This window comes from Acanthopagrus latus, chromosome 20 (genome assembly GCF_904848185.1).
Source record: "Acanthopagrus latus isolate v.2019 chromosome 20, fAcaLat1.1, whole genome shotgun sequence".
Lineage (NCBI taxonomy): Eukaryota > Metazoa > Chordata > Actinopteri > Spariformes > Sparidae > Acanthopagrus > Acanthopagrus latus.
In genome coordinates, this window is record NC_051058.1 from 9295459 (window position 1) to 9314970 (window position 19512).

Sequence of the window (19512 nt, forward strand, 5' to 3'; positions counted from 1 at the left end):
CCTCTGATTTGTTGCATATGCACTTGTTGTTTCTTGGTCTCGAAAGTGAAGTTACACACGGTTTAGAAATGCGGACAAATAAGGACAATGAACATCGAGCATATTGTAAGAAAGAGCATCAGTATCTTGAACTACAGGCCTTGTTTCTTGAGGCACACGCCAACCTAAGAATGTGCACGGTGAACTACATTCCCCATCAGTCATTATTTCACTGGGGATTACCTTTTGGGTGAGAGAAACTCCTGGAGCGTGAGGAGATGCAGAGTGGGAGCTGGGCTCATCAGTTTGAAGGAGGTCAGCTATGCCAGATTTTAGACGGGAGTCGGCCAATAAAAACCAAGATACAATGAAAGATCGCACATCGCTGGGGAGATGCGAGCAAACGAGGAGGAGATGGAGCTGCAGTGGGTGAGAGGAGGAAAGGGGGGAAAGGAAAGGATACTTTTTTAAAAAAACTCTGTCCTGTTCCATAAACTCTCTAAGGGGATTAAGGGTTTAATGAACTGCCTGTTAGATGCCAGAGGTTAGAACAAGGCAAGAGAGTGGCTGTCGCAAGAGCGCTCATGTGAAGGCGGGCCCTGGGTCTGTTAGTTGGTTTGGAGGAGTTTTGACAGACTGACCTGTGAAATAGTCCCTCCTACACAACAATATTGTTCTGCACTCCTGTGCCGAGATAACACCCAGATAATTATAAATTAAACTCAATTTTGTCTGCGGGAAAAGCTTTTGTATGTAAATGGTAAACAGACTTTTCGTCTAGTGACCAGGCAAAGTGCTTAACAACACTTGTCACAATAACACACACATTCATAAGCTGATGGCAGAGGGTAGTGTGCAAGGTGCCAACTGCTCATCAGGAGCAATTTGTGGTTGCTCAAGGACACTTTGACGTGCCGCGGAGGGAGGGAATTCGAACCAGTGACCTTTGATTGCTGTATAACCTGCTCCTGAGCTACAGGCACCCAAATGTTCCAAGAAACAGACTCAGTCCTTTTAGATACATTAAGGCCATGGCTCAAACTCTGTCTTGAGGTACTTCCATTTTCTTACATGTTATGAATTACTCATTGTAACTTAATCTGTGGGTTATTTTATCGATGACTCAATCACTAATTTGGTCTATAAAATATTATGAAATGCTAAAAGAAAAAAAAAAGCCCAAGATGATGTCTTAAAAGGTCTTGTTTTATCCACAGAGAGAAACTACTCGGTTTGCTGTCATAGAGAAGTAAGAATTAAGCAATATCCCAAACTTGATATCACAATATTGTTCTGCCCAAATATCGATGGACAATCAATAGTCATTGCTTGAACTGCACTGGGTGATGGACTCTGAGGTGAGACCGCCAGTTTGTGGTTTTGTCAACAATTCCTACTTCAAACACAATATTGCCACAGTGGTGAGCCGGTGCTCTTAGAAACTAAACTTTCATGTCTGTATGTTAACAGACTGCGTGCCTTGCCACTACAAGAGGCCAATACACCTGTAGTAACCTCTCAAATACCACCTGCATTGCTTCTGCTCCCAGGACCTTTCAGCTTACAGTTTTTTTCTTTTCAAAATAAAAGCTCAAAGATGACATAACAGCTGTTTGATATTCGATATTGTAAAGAATGTCATATATGGTAGCAAATATGGCCCCAAGCCTGGCAGGAAACCAGAAAATAATCGCATATAGGAAGCTGAAATCAGAGAATGAGGAAAGTTAAATATTACCCAAGACAATTATTCATTTATCAAAAGAGATTGCAATCAATGTAATTGTTGTAATAGTTCGTCCATTCATCTTTACAGCTCTAATTTTGGAGCCAATAAAGGTAGGATTAAGCTCATTTTGTTGTTGATTTGTGATAAACAAGATTCACTGGTATTTACTGAGGAGTGAGTTGGGGATGATTATTCAGTCATTAGTTACTTTTTGTGTACCTTCAAGTAAAATTAAACATAAAATTTAGTAGTTGCCCAATATACTTAGTAAATACTAATTACTTACTCATTAGTTACTCTTTTTTTGTCCCTTCCAATGAAGTGAAGCACAGTACTGACTCGTTACCTAATAGACTTAGTAAATATGAATTGTGGAAACATTAGTTCATCTTGTTGTGTACTTTCAAGTGTTACAAGACTTGCAAATAGGAAGTCATGAAATGAGCGTGTGAAAGAGGGAAACCGAGACAGTGATGTCGGAAGGCGAGAGACGGTGGTTTCACAGAGTAACCTCACGGAGCAGCCAGCATGTGAAAGCAGCGCGCTCGATCCGACTCAACTGTGTGTGGAGGTGAGAGAGGAAGGAAGGGAGAGCAGGGGAGGGCGGTAGAGAGGCAGAGGGAGGCAGACACCGACACCTTGTCAGTCGAGCAGTGAGTGGAAGGGGGAAGCGGGCGGCTCATCGATGGGGAGGTCTCAGTGACGCGGCGCAGCCTACCTGTTGGAGCTCTTTGCGGGACGCTGCCGTGCCGGTACCCGCGCTGATCGTGGATCTAACTGGGGGGGGGGGGATAAAGGATGACCAGCCCGAACATGGGTCCTAGACTGCTGCTGCTCTGCGCTGCCCTGGCCGTGTACCACGGGACGCGAACATGCAGTGGATTTAACGTCGATGTGCGGTTTCCCGTGATCAAAAATGGCAAAACCAACGGGAGCTTCTTTGGTTTCTCCGTGGCGCTGCATCTGCAGACGAAGGGCTCCAGAAAGTACCTGTAAGTGTTCCGAGGAAACGATTCACACTTCTTCTTACCTCATTCAGGGGTTAGAATAATGTCCGCATTTGGAGGTTACGCACCTGCTTCCTCGGGAAAAAAAAACAACCATTTTATCTGAGAAGCTTACAGCGCACACTGCGTAAAAACCGCGATGAGGTTTTGGAGCGCGCAGTTTATCACGTTTGAACACCTGTCCCCCCCAGCCTTCTTTTATTAACCGAGCTTACTGCTTTAACACTGAAACGGTTTCCTTCACCAGTTCCACCACTTCTCCCTCTCTCTCTGCACTCAGAGTGGTTCCTCAGGACAGCCACCTGTTAAAGGACACCGGAGCGTTTAGATCTCTACTGTTGCATTCACGTCCACCCCAGTATTTTATAAAATGTGTCCAGCAGGTGTTTCCGTGGCATGGTTTTGATGGAAATGATGTGGGAGTTGTTATGTTGGTCAGTAAACAGATTCCTACCTGGCAGTAAGCGGCAGATCTAGACATCTTCTTAACATGATCTTAACATGAATATCTCACCAATCTTCATTTAAATGTGTTGCTTTTTTTAAGGATGAAATGAGCCCAAAGCGTTTTAATCGACCAGTTATTGCAAGTAGCCATGTCTCTGCAGCATTCATCCTCCACTGACCCAAATCCAGCTTTGTCCAAACTCTTGATTTTAAAGGTGTATTATGAAGTTTTGGGAAGAAATTTTTATCAGAACAGAAAGATCTTTATTGACTAAACAGACTAAATAAACAAACTCTCTTTGTGTTGATGACTGAATTCACTGAATAAACAAACTGACCTTAAAGGACAACCCAGTATCATAGTGATTGACTTTGTTTATATGTGGCGGACCCTGCCACCTTTCTAGCTTGAAACAATGTTCAGGGAACTTTTCCTCTGAGAACAGCTTGTTTGCTCATTTATAGAAATTGTGAATATGTCAGAGAGTGAATTATTACCTCATAATATTGTAAATATTAAAATGAATTTCTTCTCCAAAACTATGTAGTGCTCCTTTAAGTAACAGCAGTCACTTTCATTAGTTTTTGTCTCGTCTTATTTGTCACCTTGTATTCTCCGCAGCTCTGACATGTAGCCTGCTCTACTTTCTTTCTGCCTATCCTGGGGCTATTACATTCAGCTAAGACACAGGCGGGTTAGTGTTTCGCAATAAAGGTGTTCATTGGCCTGTAACACTTGTAGGTTGTTATTACCGAGATACGAAGGCTCATGTGGAGTTAACGGTGTTTGGGAGGATTTACATAAAAGTAAATGCTCTTCGTTTCAGGAATGGTTGACGTTCACATGTGTGACACATCTTTGCCGTCTTCCTACAGGCCCGTGGCTTCTTTAATGAAAGATCATCAGGCAATTACAGTGGCCGCCTCATCCTTCCGCACGCCTTGTTCATAACTTGATGTTATCTCTTGATGTTCGTTCCGCTTTGAAGGGTAATGCAGGACGACAATTAGCAAACCAGGGCCCACTTCCTCTTTGTTGTCATCAGAGCGAATCGAGACTGAATGTAAGGCTTATCAACCTGATCTCCATGAAAAGTGGTGGATAGATGTGCATTACAGAGATTTTCCCTTCAATTCATAGAACAGAAAGCAGTGTCAAGCTGACACTTGATCAATGTGCCATCTTGACCCCGTCCCCAGAGGGATGGAGTCACCGTCCACAGACCGCAACCCAAGAAGGGGACCACATGGCCATGGTAATGAGACTGGAGGCCCGCAGGGACAAGGGGGCTCCTCAGTCTGCTTCAAGCTAAGATGTTACAGTTGTGCTCAATTTAACACTGCATTGTATATTTGATTGGTTAGGACACGTTCTCTAGTGGAGCGGAGAGAAGCACTGATAGATGGGCACTCCAGAATGTACAGAAAGTCACATCCTTTGGACTTTCAAGTGATTAATACATGTAATTTGCTAAAAAATGTCCAAGTCTGACCCAGTAGTGGGTACCAGATTTAGCTAGGTTTGTTGACTTGGTGTTGAGGAAGTTTTAAATCAGTAATGTCATTTCAATTCAGTTCAGTTCATTTTGGGAAACATACCTATTCGCTAGCTAGCAGCTGCTCAGCTAAGCATGAAGGCTGGAACCAAGCTAGCTGTTTCCTGATGTTACAAAAGCCTCCTTCCAGCACTTCTCACTATTACAGCACAGTATGCCTTCTGACAGCCAAGCTAGCTGTTCTTCCCAGTGTACAGCTCTGCACTAAGCTAACCCAAACAGCGGATGACAGTAGCTTCATATTTAGCTTTTATCCATGAGAGCGGCATCTGGCTCTCTGCAAATAACCATCTTCCCAAAATGTGAAACTTTTCCACATAAGACACTATTGTTGGTCTGATATTTGGCTTTTTTCACTGTTTTGTCATCTTGACATCAGCTAAGCAGCTTATTGATGTCAGCAATTCAATCCATAGCTCAAAGACCGTGATTTTCACCTTGAATGACCGTAACCTTTTCCTCAAAAGAGTGTCAACCGGCGCACCTGATGAAATTATCCCACTTTCACTCTGAATTTCCCAAGAAAAGTTGTTCATGCTTGTTATCAGTCCGTGTATTTTGAACGGGGTACTATGTTAATATCTCTCATTTCAACAGCGTCCTCTCTGGCGGCCTATTTGTAATCTGTGCAGCCACCGCCGTTGAGTAAAGACCAGTCTTTCAGTCCTCAGACCTCACTGTGTACCTACTCTGTGATTCTGTAAAGACACATCACAGTGTGCCAATGGTGTGTCCCATGTTTGTCTAGGGCTGGTTTTACAGTCCTGTCTGTTTTCCTGTCTGTGCCGTCTAGCTTCTTTTGTGGCCCTGGATCCGTCTCACCGCACCACAGAGCTGTTTGTCACACGCTTCCTCATTATCGCAGCAAACTCAAGTGTGGATATTTTAAAAAATGCAACAACGAGGCATATAAACCAGTCGTGACATGTACCATGTTTAAAGTGGCCGCTCTTTGAGTCAAACAGAGTCCAGGATAAAAGTCAAGGCGGAGGGTTTCCACTCCCAGCTCTGCAATAAACAGAGTGCAGTAAAGTTAACCTCTTAAGATGCCGGCTATTATCTCATTAGTCTAAATCTAGCAGTGTATTTTGTCTCAGCTGGGGTAATTTAAAAAAATGTATTTTGAATGCGGGGGGGGTACATGACCAATTAGCGGACCGACATTGCTTCTACTTGGGGGAGAGCTGCACCTGAATGATCTTAAAGCTACCTGAGGCCAATTTGTTCGGGGTATTCTCTTCCTCGCTCCCCCTTTGCCTTTGATTCAACCCATTTAGAGATTTTTCCTGAGAGGGCCTTTTTTTTGTTCTCAGTTGTAGCGGGGAGGAGGGGCTGGCCAGTCAGCTGGCCACCTATTGGCTCTTCCAGTCCCCTGACCCCACGGTATGCTTGGAATGTATTACCCTTCTCTGCAGAGTCACAACCTGCCAGGTTTCAGGTTGAGACAAGACAGGGGTGAGAACGATGTTTCAGGGGACAATTGGGGAACACACACACACACACACAAACCCGCAATCTTTTAAAACCTGGTCATCCTTCCACAGCCAAAGCTTACTGAATGTTACAGCTGGGAACCTCTGTGACCTGAGCAGAAGAATTTAATTTCTCTCACTGATGAATATTTAATCAGAGTCGAAGTGCCTTTGCTTTTCCGGCTCATCTCTGTCTGACTGCAGATGCCCGAGGCCATGAAAGTCAGCCATTTATTTTGCCGGGGCCTTCCCCTCTTTGCTCTGAGGTAGGGATTAAATGGGTCAACCTGCTGTAAGGTTTATAGACGCAAAACAGCCTCTCATTCAGTTTGAACACGCACAGGATCACGCTCTGCTTTTCTTCAACCACCTCCAATTTGATGGAATTGGAAACACAGAATTACTAAATCTGACTGTTAATTTGCAAAGTTGATGTCACTTAGCTACAGAGTTCTGACTTTTTTTCCACAATCAACTTTGCACACCTCATACAAACTTGAATCCTTTGGGAATGACTGTGCTGGCGATCAGTTTGAGCTCATGTAAGTTACAATGGGTTCCAGTGGGAACAGGAAACAGGAAAACATCCATAGACTTGGTTGTTTTCATGCACAGTGCGGTATCATACATTGGCTTCTAACCTCTGAAGTACCGCCGCTGAGTGGTTCCAGTGAAGTCGGAGTATTACTGGTGTCGTATAACTTAAAGGAAACGAGCTAGTGTGTTATAGGACGTGCTGCAGCTAATGTAGATGGTGCAGGTGGGCATGTCTGATTTGGCTGTGGTCCAACATTCCCCCCCACATATGAATGCTCAGGGGTCTTTGTCCCTGAAATAGGCCTATCAGAGCATTAGTGTGTCATGCCAGAGTGAAACACTTTCAGATAACAATCCTGTATTGTCTGTTTGACCCTCATACATGTACCGCATGAGAGCCGGCTGGAAGTTTGTCCGCGATGTTTCCCTGCTGAAAGGAAGAAAATGTTGTGAAAATGTTCATTAGAGAGACATTTCATCTGCAAATTTGCGGTCGGTGTCAGAAGAATTTACAAATTTTACTGAGCCATATGAAAGATTGTCGCGCAGGAGGTAGACCAGGTCATCCGCTGATCGGAGGGTCAGTGGTTCTACCTGCAGGATGCTGAACCCCACGTTGCTCCTGATGACTGTCCCATCGGTGTTTGAGAGGACGAATGAATGGCTGAGCACAGAAATGTTGCAGGGCGTTTTGGGTAAGAAGCGCTGTATCGCTCTGGATGAGCAGGTCAGCGCCTTGACTGGGTGAAGATAGAAAGTGCTGTGAAGCACCTTGAGTGAATGGTGGACCAGAGAAGAGCTTTATGAAGTCAAGACATTTTTTCTTAAAGAATCATCTTACATACAATATGTGCTGGTGAGCCATTAAAACCAGCATCTAGACAAAGAATATAGAAATTGATGGCTAAATGGAATCCAGCCATCTTTAACACGTTATAATAAGGCAGTAAGTAAGTGTTTTTTATTGTTTGGTTCCCTTTTCTAATAAATATGCCTTTTACAAAGGGTTAAGAATATGCAGGTAATGGCTAAATTGATGGTTATTGAACCTGTTACTAATATTATTTAGTTATAAGCCATGGGTTGATTGTTTAGAGCTTTTGACCACTCATTTTAAACCAAATTCAATTTATTAATGACTTATTGAATAGGGATGTGAGCAATTACTCAACTAGTAGACTTAACACAAACATATTAATTGGTTAACCTCTTTTTTTGTTATTAATGCACACATTTTGATTACATATTGAACTAATCTGCACTGAAGTTTGATGATAACCTAGTCCAATGTTGCTTTATATCAACCAGTTAACTGTCCAAGATGTAACATACACAATGTTTGTCAGGTAATGTTTAAACTAATCATCAGCAGTGTCTCTGTTTTAAACCAATAACCTTTAACATTTTTTACTTTGATGGCTTAAAAGAAAAAGAGGAACCCGTGAGCAAGGAAGTTGAATCAGCCCTGCTGAGCATCAGGTGCACAGGTGCAACCAAAGAAAATGTTAATTCACATATGACAGATTTTAAGTTGCATGCAAGCCAGAATAACACATGCACCCTCACTGATGCATGAAACAGTGATTGATTTATTAAATGTGAATGAATCAATTAGTTACAGCCTCTAACCCCCCTATGATGGCTGCCTTATTTAGAGCTGCTACCAACAATAAAAAGCATGAAATTGAATTAAAAAAAGAAATAGAGAAATAGTGCCAAACAGCCAATACACAGTGTCTGATGTGAACCCGTGTGTTTGTAGGTTGGAAGTTACACAAGGTTTTAAATCCTTTTTAATTTCCTGGAGTCAAAGCCAAGACACTGCGACCGTACGAAGACCTCAGCAAAGTTAAGTGCAAGTATGTCCATGGTGACTGGCCCTAATCTTTATGCTATTTATTGCCTGTATCCAATCAGTTGGTAACGGCATGAGTTGCATTTTGTGTCACAGCGGAGTGAATGACGGCTTCTAATAACATGTTGAAATGGATCCCAGCGGGACCCGGTGCCTCCTGCTGATCTCCACAGAGGAGATTCTCTACGGTGGGGCTTTCATTGGAAATACCTGCGGTGAGGACTGTTTCTATCTTAACAGAAGTGTAAGAGATCCCCTTTTCTCTGCTGCTTGTACAAATGCCCTCGAACAGCATGGAAAAGAGGCTGGTGTGGCGGGCCTCGGGGCTAATGAGGAGCTACCTGGAGGTAGAAAAACTGGCTGCTTCAATACCTTTCAGTCCCCATGACATTTTTCGTCTTTGAAGGGGGAGCGATCCTAGAGGATTGGTTTACACTTGGTATGTGGAAGTCAGTGTATGCTAAAACGCTCTCATATGATAGGTAAAGACAAATACCTGCTCCAGTGGTCTATATTGGAAGTCTTCCAGCTGCCTCAGCAGGTAAAAACAGATGTTTCAGCCACACACCTGCACTGCTTTTATATAAGATGAGTAATATCTGTGTGAAAAACTTGGCACGAAGCAGGCACGCCAACAGGCACCGCTGTCTAAAGCTGTGAGGTAGCCCACCTGTACCCCCCTCCCTCCCTCCTTTACATACATCTGAGGTCAGAATGTTAATGGAAATGCTGTAACTGATAGTCTCATGTGAATTGCTGCTGATGTGGGTTTGCAGGACAGATGTGTACCCGAGTGGCGCGGGGTCACTGAGAAACATGTGTCAAAGCTCCGTCCAGCTGTGCGAGTCTGGATTTTACGTCAGGTCGGTGGATAACGTGTTTGTGTGTCCGTGTTAGTCATGTGTAGCAGTCTGGCATAATTCATGCAGGGACACCAGACACCATGTTGGGTGGGCAACAAGCAGACCAGGCTAACATTGCCCTGGACAGACGAGGTTTTTACTCGTTGCTAATGAAAAGTGAGTTAGTTTATTATCAGGGGATGACCTGCCGTGTTTAATTTGTCACACTGAGTACGGATGAGTTTGCTCTCTTGTTACTGTTTCACCGATGGCAGATGGTGGTCTTCAAACAGGATGTTTGTCCAGCTGAGATACCCTGTTCGACTGTCGTGTGTGTGTGTGTGTGTGTGTGTGTGTGTGTGTGTGTGTGTGTGTGTGTGTGTGTGTGTGTGTGGAAAACACAGGCGCAGACTGATACTTCATTTGATTTGACGCTGCTCGTTTGTTCCATACGATTCCATCTTTTCATCAACGCTAATGTATCCATCGCATTTAATTTCCATCAATCGGCTAAATGATCGTTTATGACAATGATGCCGGCATTTCATTTTCTCTGTTTCTTTTTTTTTTATGCACACACTGTCTGCATAGTGTTCTCTAACGTCAGGGGCAGCAGCTACACCGTGAGCGCTTTACAAGGCTGAAGGCTTGACAGAGGTGAGGGGGCAAAGGCAAAAAGCAAAACAAGAAAGAAACTGTCGAGCTCCTTGCCCGAGCTTTGAACTCTGTGGCAGAGAGCTCAAACGTGACCGGAGAAAAGTGTTTCATGGCTCTGAGACACGAACGAAAGATATAAAAACAAACCACAGAAAAAAACTCTGAGCCACTGACAGCAGGTGAGCTTACAGAAATGTGACCGAAAAACAAAATGTTCTGAGGCTTCTAGAAACAAAAAGCTGACTATCCTTCCGGCTGGTGAAATCACAGTTTAACCACACTAGGTGTGTTCACCACAGACTTCCTTTCACTCTGTACATGTTTGCTTTGTTAATAATTTACACCCATTGACAGCTATACTGAGGGATTTGTCTGAATACAGGAGGTGTGAAACTAACTAGAATGTAGATCATTATGTGTGCTGATGGTATAAGAGGTTATGTTTTTCGTGCTCTGGATGTTGACAAAAGTATTCAAATATCGAGATACTGAGTATTTGAAATGGTATCCATACAATTTTTTATTTAGTTTTTTTTTTTATCAATACTTAAGTACTGGCTGTGTTTTTTTCACACTCCTTTCTGAAAGCAAGTTGACATGCACCGCTGTAGTGCCTACGTAGTCCCACCTCCTCCGGGAGGAAATTAACTTAGGTGCTGTTGTGCTTAACACACAGCACACCTGTAATAGAAATCTGAAATTTTGTGTCCCAATGTTGTTTCAGTTTATTCCTGTACTATCAAATATTAATATTTTTCTAGGTATTGTATCAAAGTGTTTGTATTTTGTAGCATATTATATCTACTTCATAATTATTATGCTTATTTTGGTCGTCCAAAATAATCATTCGGAGCAAGCGGTAGACAAAAACCTATGAAATTAGTTGTAGAGCTCACTGAAAAGACACCAAAACAGCGTTGGGTCAGGCGTGTGTGAACTGACCAATCAGAGCAGGCTTGGTATTCAGAAGGTGGGCCTTAAAGAGACAGGAGCTAAAACAGAGCGTTTCAGACAGAGGGGGAACACAGAGCTGCAGCACTGGACAGTATGATACAAAACTGATTTGTTTTTTGAGCACTAAAGCATGTAAACCTATGCTAGTAATAAGCTAAAATAAAATAATGAACCTGAAAATTAGTTTAATGTCTCATTTAACATGTTGGCAATTATATACAGCCCTTAGAATTAAATGATTGTTAAAGAGGGAAGTTCACCCAAAGAGCACACAGATTCCATGAGGGCAGGTGTCGGTGACCAACACTTTGATACCTGCAGCAGGTTGAAGTCTCACTGTTTGTCCAGAGAAGACTCATCTGTTAGCCATGTTCCGTACATGCACACACACAGTCAGTGTGTTAACAACTAGGCGTGCTTACTGTGAATAGTCCGATAGCAATGTGCACGCTCCCTCCCCCACTGCTTTATGACTGAGTTTCCTGAGAGTACAAAGAAAAGACTTATCAGAGCGCTGGTGTAACACATGTGAAACCACACTGGGTGTGCGGAGCCATTGTAAAAAGGAGAAACACACACACTCATCGCACGGGTTCATGTCCCCACATGGTCCCTGTACCACACTGCAACACACCACGCCTGTCGTACCGATCGTCCTCTTGTCTCTTGCTGAAGTCATTACATCATTACAAGAGCATAAAAAGGATCTGAGCCCCAGTCTGCTCTTGTCCTCATGCTTAATTCAATCTGCAAATTGAGTCGCTCCATTCAATATTACCTCCATTTATTTGCTTAGTGGGTCTAAGTGGTAATGTTTCCCTGGAATCAATGAGAGTAGTGCAAAATGAAAAATACTGAGGATGCAGGTCAGGTGTGTGTGTGTGTGTGTGTGTGTGTGTGTGTGTGTGTGTGTGTGTGTGTGTGTGTGTGTGTGTGTGTGTGTGTGTGTGTTTGTGTGTATGTGTGTGCATGTGTGGGTGAGGGTGAGGATTAATAGGCTGTTGTGCACCTGGTCCTTGCCTCTACTTGTTTGGCAATTAGGTGACCTGTTCTGTGCCTCAGTGTAAAATGGGAAATACCAACCAGATCAGTGGAATGCATGTTAGCAGTGTACATTTCTGCATTTTTGTTGAATCTTTACATTTCTTAATGGCTACTTTAGTTTCTTTAGGTTCAGTTTTCAATTTGATGTTGTTAAAATGCTGCACATTAGCTCTGGTTAGGTTTGGTCATAAGAAACACACTTGGTCAGGGTTAGGAAAAGGTCAAGTTTTATGACTGACTCACAATTCTCTTTAAATTCTCTCTCCTCTTCCCATCATGAGCCACCTCTGATCATTTCCAGCAATTCTACCCCGTGTATCCTCTCCCACAAGAACACCTTGTTTCCAGAGGCAGTATCTGCGTGTGTCTACGTGCTTCCAGTGATTCTGACAACCGAAGCCTGAAGCTTCACATTTTACCTGCAGAGGAGGTAGACCCTCAGCTGCGCCACATGGTGTTGTAGAGCAGAATCATGGCTCGTTCATTAAACTTTTGGATGCTGTTCAAAGGTGCAATATGTAAGATTTTGCCACCACCCCAATTCATGGCCAAAGCATATAAACTGCAGCATATTACTAGAGTAACCACTAACTGCTGCTTACTGTACCTACCATTAGCAGTCTGGACTGGGACTTCGGGGCACTGGAAAAGTGCTGGCATTCACACCACTAGCACAAAAGATTTGGACCACAACAGGCCGGGGCTAGCTGGTTAGCATGCTAACAAGCTAACTAAAGTGGATATCGCTGCAGCACAATATGTGTTTCTTCACATTCTGTTGATAATTTACATTGATTTTCAAACTTTTTTCAACTAGAATTCATACATAATGCTTCTTTAAAATGTGCATCGATTCACTTAAACTACCATCAGTAGAATTTGTATACTGTGCCATACAACACTGTAGAAGAAGACACTGATAGAAGGTGACTTTTTGTATTTATCTTTATCAGTGGTTTGTAAAAAGGTTTAGCCCTGAGGTTGTTGAACATAAAGCTGAAGGCTTTTCTCTTTCTTTGCCCTGAGGGCTGCAGCCACACCCTGCGACAAACAGGCCACCCTAAGCTTTATCTGCACAGATGATGCATCACTTGTATTTGGCTGGCATGATCAAACACAGTCACGGCAGTTACAACACTCAAGCGCTCTAAAAACACACACAAACACACATAAAGTAACACACACTGTCTGTAAAGAGCTGGAAGCAGAGAGTTCTTTGTCGTTCTCTTTGTCGCCCACTTACCCATTTTTAAATATTTATACCTCTTGACATGTAAGGCAAGTGGCAGCAGGGTGAGCAGTTGTGTGCTAGTATTATATATCATGTGTCTCGACACACTCCTGTGGGCTCAGATGGAGATGAATGTTCTCTAGGTGACGACATTTTTGCTCCTGCACATTGTCTCTTCTTGTAAGTCTTGCAAAACACTGAGATTGAGTGAAAATGCCATCCAAAAGGGGGTTAGTCAGGTTTAATTAAGTTGCGTTTAACTGGTTTCAGTGTTTGTTGACGTTGTTCTGAGTCAGACGCAGTCCGGTCGGGGTGAGAGCAGTGGCGGGCGCAGGATGTTTTAGGGGCACGGGAGAAGAAAGCAGACAGAAAGTGGTGATGCATTTATATCCTGGAGAGCACTTCACTGCGTTCTGTCTACTGGAAGGGCAGCCTAGAAGGAAGTTGTCATGTTTTAACCACCATCGGGACACCCAAAATGGTTTTGGGGGACTTGAGGAGGTTGAGAGCCAAAGAGATTATGGTTTAATTGAATTAACTACCAGATAACTACATGTGTTATGTTGAAAGTCTTATTGACAGATTTCTGTTTACAAAACTGACAAGACCTTGTCGTGTTTTCTCTTTCGCCCTCAGTTCTCTCCTCCTTTCCATCACTCCCACACCTTTCCCCCCTACTCTGGTTTTTGGCGCTGTCAGGAGCTTTGGTGTGCATATGTCTGGATAAGTTGACCCCTGTTTATTTAACTAAACAGTGCTGATATTAGATGAACTACTGTATATTCAGTAGCTCATCCAGCTCCCTTCTCGTGAGAGCTTTTTTTCGCAAACGGCAAGAATGCAGACGCGCTCTCACCTCGGCTGGGCGTGTTTGCCGCAGCAAATGTTTGGTTTAGCCAGCCATTCGGATCACTTGTTAGGCAGAGGGGGCGAATTTCAACATGTCCTGAGAGGAGGAATGCAGCTGCCGGTGCCCCCCTTCCCTTCTCTTCCCTTCTCTGGGCCTTTGACAGCCTGTTTATGAGGAGGTGATGAGCAGGGAGGGAGATCCGAGGAGAGCACACATTGTTGCAGTTGGTGCAGGACAGGACATGAGGTGTGTCGCTGTGGCTGAGTCAACGCTTTGTAACTCAGGTTTTGGTGATTTTTATGGATGAGTCGAGAAGACTTAAGAAATCCTTTCAAGTCCACACACATAAAGTGACAGACTTGAAGCCCTTCACTTGAAAAACTGCCTTTTTTTGTTGACACTTGGAGAGAGGTTTTCACCTAATGTTTGGTCTAGCTGGCTTGCTGTGTATTTGAAGGGAGTAATGTTTCAGTCATTATTATCACAAGGAGAGTTTAGGGTCCTGTTTAAGTAATAGTTCAACATTCTGAGAAATGCACTTGTTCACTTTCTTGATGCAAACTAGATGAGGTGCCACTTTAATGCCTGTATCCTACATGTAAGGCTACAGTCCTAAAAACAGATAGTCCTGGACCATACACAAATCAAACTATAAAAACAACACGTTTCACCATTTATTATGTGCCAGAACACATCTTTGCAGGGCCCGTTTCTCCTCCAGTCTTGTTGTCACCGCGAAGTTCAGAGGCAAATAAAGGAGGCATGTTGTTTTCACATTTCATGTTTGGCCACCTCTCAAATTTGTACTCAAAACAAATATCACCGGAGTAATTGCTAATTGCTGCTAACTGTAGCAGCTCTTAGCCAATTAACTCAGTTAGCTAGAGGTTCACACTGGGAACGCAGTGTCCAGGGGAGCTCTAGTGTTAGCACAGGAGCTTTGGACTTAGACAGGTCAGGGCTAGCTAGTTAGCATTCTAGGGGTATTCTGGAGAGGGCCCTTAAAGAGACGGGAGCTAAAACTGATGTGTTTTTTGAGGACTAACCATGTCAACCTATTTTAGTAATAACCTAAAATATAAATGTGAACCTGAAAAGCATATATCTCTTTTAAATCTGCGTCCACTGCCTCATGGCGCTTATCTACAGTGTTAAATATTCACTCCAAGCTCAGGTGATCCACGCTGCTCTAATGAGACTGTGAGGCGAAAGTGAGGATGTTTATAAAGTCGAGTCGGACTAGGCCTCCTCCTCCTGTGTGCTGCAGCAAGCACTGTGCCAGCCAAGCTTCCCTAAAGCATGTGTGATTAGCACCGTGCCCCAGTTCCTCATAACAGCGAGAGCAAAGTCCACACTTGCTGGCCTCTAAGTGTTTTATAACAGTCTCGCTATTTCTTCTTGGGAACTGTGGCTTGATTTTCCCACGAGGACATCCAACCTTGTACACGAGTGTTTTGAGACACTGTGTCGTTTACAGCTGGGAAGCATTTTGTGTGGCCGTGACTTCTCATTTAATGGCTGTGGAAGCAGAAAGGTGAGCAGTGTGTGGTGTAGTATGGGAGCACACACGTGTACAGAACGGGCCTCCGCACTCGCAGTGGGACTCTGTGGCCCTGCTACTCCACATATCTGTCAGCCCTGCTAACGACTACAAACCTCTGTGGAATTTCAGATGCTGTCTGCATTACTGAATGATTACCTGAACCAAGACCTCTTCCTCCCAGTCTTCCTCCCAAACTGCCGGCCCTCAGAGGCCATCTTGGCTCTTCCTGGTTGTCATCACTGTGGCAAGATAATTGATTCATCGCTGATAAAGCCCATCTGGTAGCACAAAGACAGGATAATTGCACCTCTCTGTTTCAAATGATGCAGACGTACCTGGAGGCTGCGTGTTTTTCATGCATCAATGGAAAATATTCAGTGTCAAGCTAGGGGCTCTTATATTGTAGTCTGGTAGTGTAATCAAGTTCTGGTCCAAATTACATTTCAGCCTGGATGTAATGAGACTAGTTAAGGGTCACCAACTCTGGATGTTTGAGGACCGAGGATGAAAAAAAAACACTAAAAGGCGCCAGCTCGAAGCTGTGTGGCATCAGATCACACAAAACTTTAGCATCCATGTGGGCACCTTTGCAGCGTTTTTTTTTTTTTTTCACACACAAGGGCACCAGTGGGTCAACACATTACCAACCTGAACTGAGATTAGACATTTTGTGATCGCCCAGATGCTCAAGTTTTAATTTGGTAATAGGGTAATTTGATCTGAGATCATCACCCCAAACAAACTCACATGAGCAATTTCAAAGCAAAGACAAACTTTCCATCCATTCATGTTCAGGTGACGCATCAAAGAAAAACAAAAATTTGTCTGGGTTCTTGAGATATTCTCATGATTAGATGGAGGCATTAATGTGGGCATTTTGTCTGGGTGGAGCGGTGGAGCCTGGTACATGCTTTCACTGTGTTTGTATAGCATGAAAACACACCACATAACCTATGAGTAATGTGTGAGCAGATCTATGAATGTGTTTTCTAGCAAAAGTTGAGTGTGCCTCATTCTTCCATCATATTTTACCTTAGATCATCATCTCTCCTCAAGTTGGAACAATGAAGGATTGACTCATGTGTGACATTTTGATTGGGAGTCATGATGACCTTTCTGTAAAAGTGTGTTTTCAAGTCTACAGTCACTATCTCCATTTGTTCTTACTTATCAGAGTGTGAGGGGAAGTAGCTGCCTTTGCACTTATTATGGCCACGGGCTAGACTAACAGCTTAACTCACCTTCCTCCACTTTCCACTGCTGCCAGAAACATGTCAGCATCCATCTACGATGCATGACCACCTCCAGAAAGGGTTGATTGAAAAGAAACCTAAATTCTGCATTTTACTATCTGCTTTTGTTTCCCCTATAGCGCAACGGGGCCGTGTGTGACCCCTTGCTGTAAACAAGACTGTCGGCACCTCCCGCCTACAAAGTGGAGCTAATAAATCTCATGCTGACAGTAAACAGCGTGTCCCAGCGCAGAGCCTTGTAGAGGGACTAATCCCTCCACTTCAAAGTTCTGTGCTGTGTTAAAAAGGTGCTGATGTAGGGCGTGTCAGGGTGAGTGGACAAAAAAGACCGGGTCCATCACCGAGGAGCAAGGTTGTGTGTGAGATGTCCAGACTTGTCACGGGTCATGCTCTGACTGCTCTCCACTTTAACCGCCTCAGTCTGTGTGTGTGTGTGTGTGTGTGTGTGTGTGTGTGTGTGTGTGTGTGTGTGTGTGTGTGTGTGTGTGTGTGTGTGTGTAGACCGAGTGCAGTGTCTAAGGCGTCGCCCTTAATAATTCATGCACTTTGTTAAGGCAAAGTATTGCACTGCTAAATGCTGGATGGAAGACTCCCCACTTCTTGAATTCATACGCCAAGCAAATAGGGGATAGCCTAGCATATCACTAGAGTAACCGCTAGCTACACGGCTAACTGAGCTGGGACTGGTTAATGGCAGCTGCAGCAGTTAGTGGTCCAAACAAAGCCCCCAGGAAGAGCGGCAAGCTTTGAAGCCAACTGTCATAGAGGCTGAACTGCGTCATCACAGCGTCAACTGTCAAAATTGGCTTACTTGTCTTATGATTAAAAACTATCGAATTGATAATTTGCTAACACAAATCAAGCAAGTGAAACAACTAAACACATGCAACTTAGCAAATAGTCCAACACTTCCAGCTTGATGTCTGTGGTTACTGTCTTGCAGCCTTTTCATTGGTTGAGCTCTCTGGAAGTCAGTCTGATATGTCATTTTGCTCTTGCCTTTCCCCAGTATCTTTTCATCTCGTTGGCTTCTGCCGTAAACACCCTTTTGGGTCTCCTCACCTCTGCCATGATGTCTGCAGAGGCTGCTGGACCTGTTTCTGTTGCCCCTTTTCGCTCGGCTCCAGTTATGGTGCCCATTGGAGTCCCTGCGATAGCGATCCAAGCAGAGCCAGATAGCAGAGCTAACTCGCAGCTACAGTCTGCAGCAGTCACAGATTGCTTTCAGGAAACTCGCAGTGAGTTGAGGCAGAGCAACCGGAGGACATCATAGGGAAAACCAGAAAGTATTCTTTCCATAAAATCGGATATGTTTCATGGCAACCACAGATAGTGATAGTGTTGTTTTAAGGTAAAAGAAATTGCTTTAAATGTACTCATAGGCTCTCTTTTCCCCGGTACTGCAACCTGTCTGTGTTTATACTAGAAGTATTATCTGTGAATTCATCCAGTTGCATGTTGCTGCTACCTTCCCTAAAGCTCTGATATGATCTAAAAGTCTTTATCTGTCTCTTCCTTTGTCTTTCTCTGTGTGCAGGCTTCTTGCAGGAGCACCCAAAGAGAAGGCTTTATCTCTACCGAATGTCAACGAGACGGGGGCTGTCTACTCCTGTCCCATTACGATAGACCCCAATGACTGCTCCAGAATGGACCTCGTTAGCAAAAGTAAGCAGAGCTCACACATGTGATAAGTCATTTTGATATGTAACAGGGCGATGAATAGTTTCTGTAAAGGTCCAGCTTTTGATTTGAGTGAGCCTGAAAGCATATGGTGAGTTGACTGCAGTCTGTAGACTACCTGAGCAGATCACAATATGAGGGGGAGTGGGAGAGGAACTGGCCCAATCTCAGGTGATCCACGCTCAATGAGGCGGCCATTTTCCTCTGACGTCGGGCTCATGGTGGGTAGCTTGAATTCTGGGATAATGTTATGCTGCTGTGTTGCAGGTTGCTGGTATGACAAATTGTTATCGTCACTCACTGGTCAAGTAGCAACTGAGAAGTTAATGGACACTGAACATCTGGAAGGCCATGTTTTGAGTTAAAACTGCATATTTGATAACCTATTAGCTAACGTTAGCAGTAAACCACTTCCTAGCTAACATTAGCCTTTGGTTACATCCAGCATGTTTCACTTCCAGGCTAAATTAAATGTGTCCAAGGTGTGGACTGATATGTTAGAAGTCGTTTATGACTCTCTCATCATATAGTGGAACACTATCAAACAGTAATGTTGGCTAGAGGGTGTCTGGATACTGACAGTTACGGTAAGTAGTAAGTCATCAATCATCTGGTCCATAAGCCCAAACCAAGATGACTCTGATGACACCATCAGGTGTTACTTTCTCAGACTTAAAAAACGCTCTCTGAGAGCCACAGAAGTCAAAAGGGTTTCCACAGGCTGAGTTGTACTTTCTATGATGAGTAAACTGACTGAAATCTGAAAACTGAAAATGGTGGAATTTCCCACGCACACACACAACATGTACAGGATTCTGCAGAGGTTTTTTCCGATTCTGCTATGTGTGCAATCATAGATAATCACCCACAAATGAT

At 43.7% G+C, this 19512-nt stretch overlaps 1 protein-coding gene across 1 annotated transcript in view; it reads left to right on the top strand.

Moving 5' to 3' along the window:
* The first annotated feature begins 2370 nt into the window (after positions 1-2370).
* The window catches only part of itga3b (integrin, alpha 3b), a 31760-nt gene continuing 14618 nt past the window's right edge, over positions 2371-19512 (top strand). The window contains exons 1-2 of the mRNA XM_037081135.1: positions 2371-2700; positions 18494-18621. Of these exons, the coding sequence (XP_036937030.1) occupies positions 2507-2700; positions 18494-18621 (322 nt within the window). The 5' untranslated portion in view covers positions 2371-2506. The remainder of the gene's footprint in view (positions 2701-18493; positions 18622-19512) is intronic.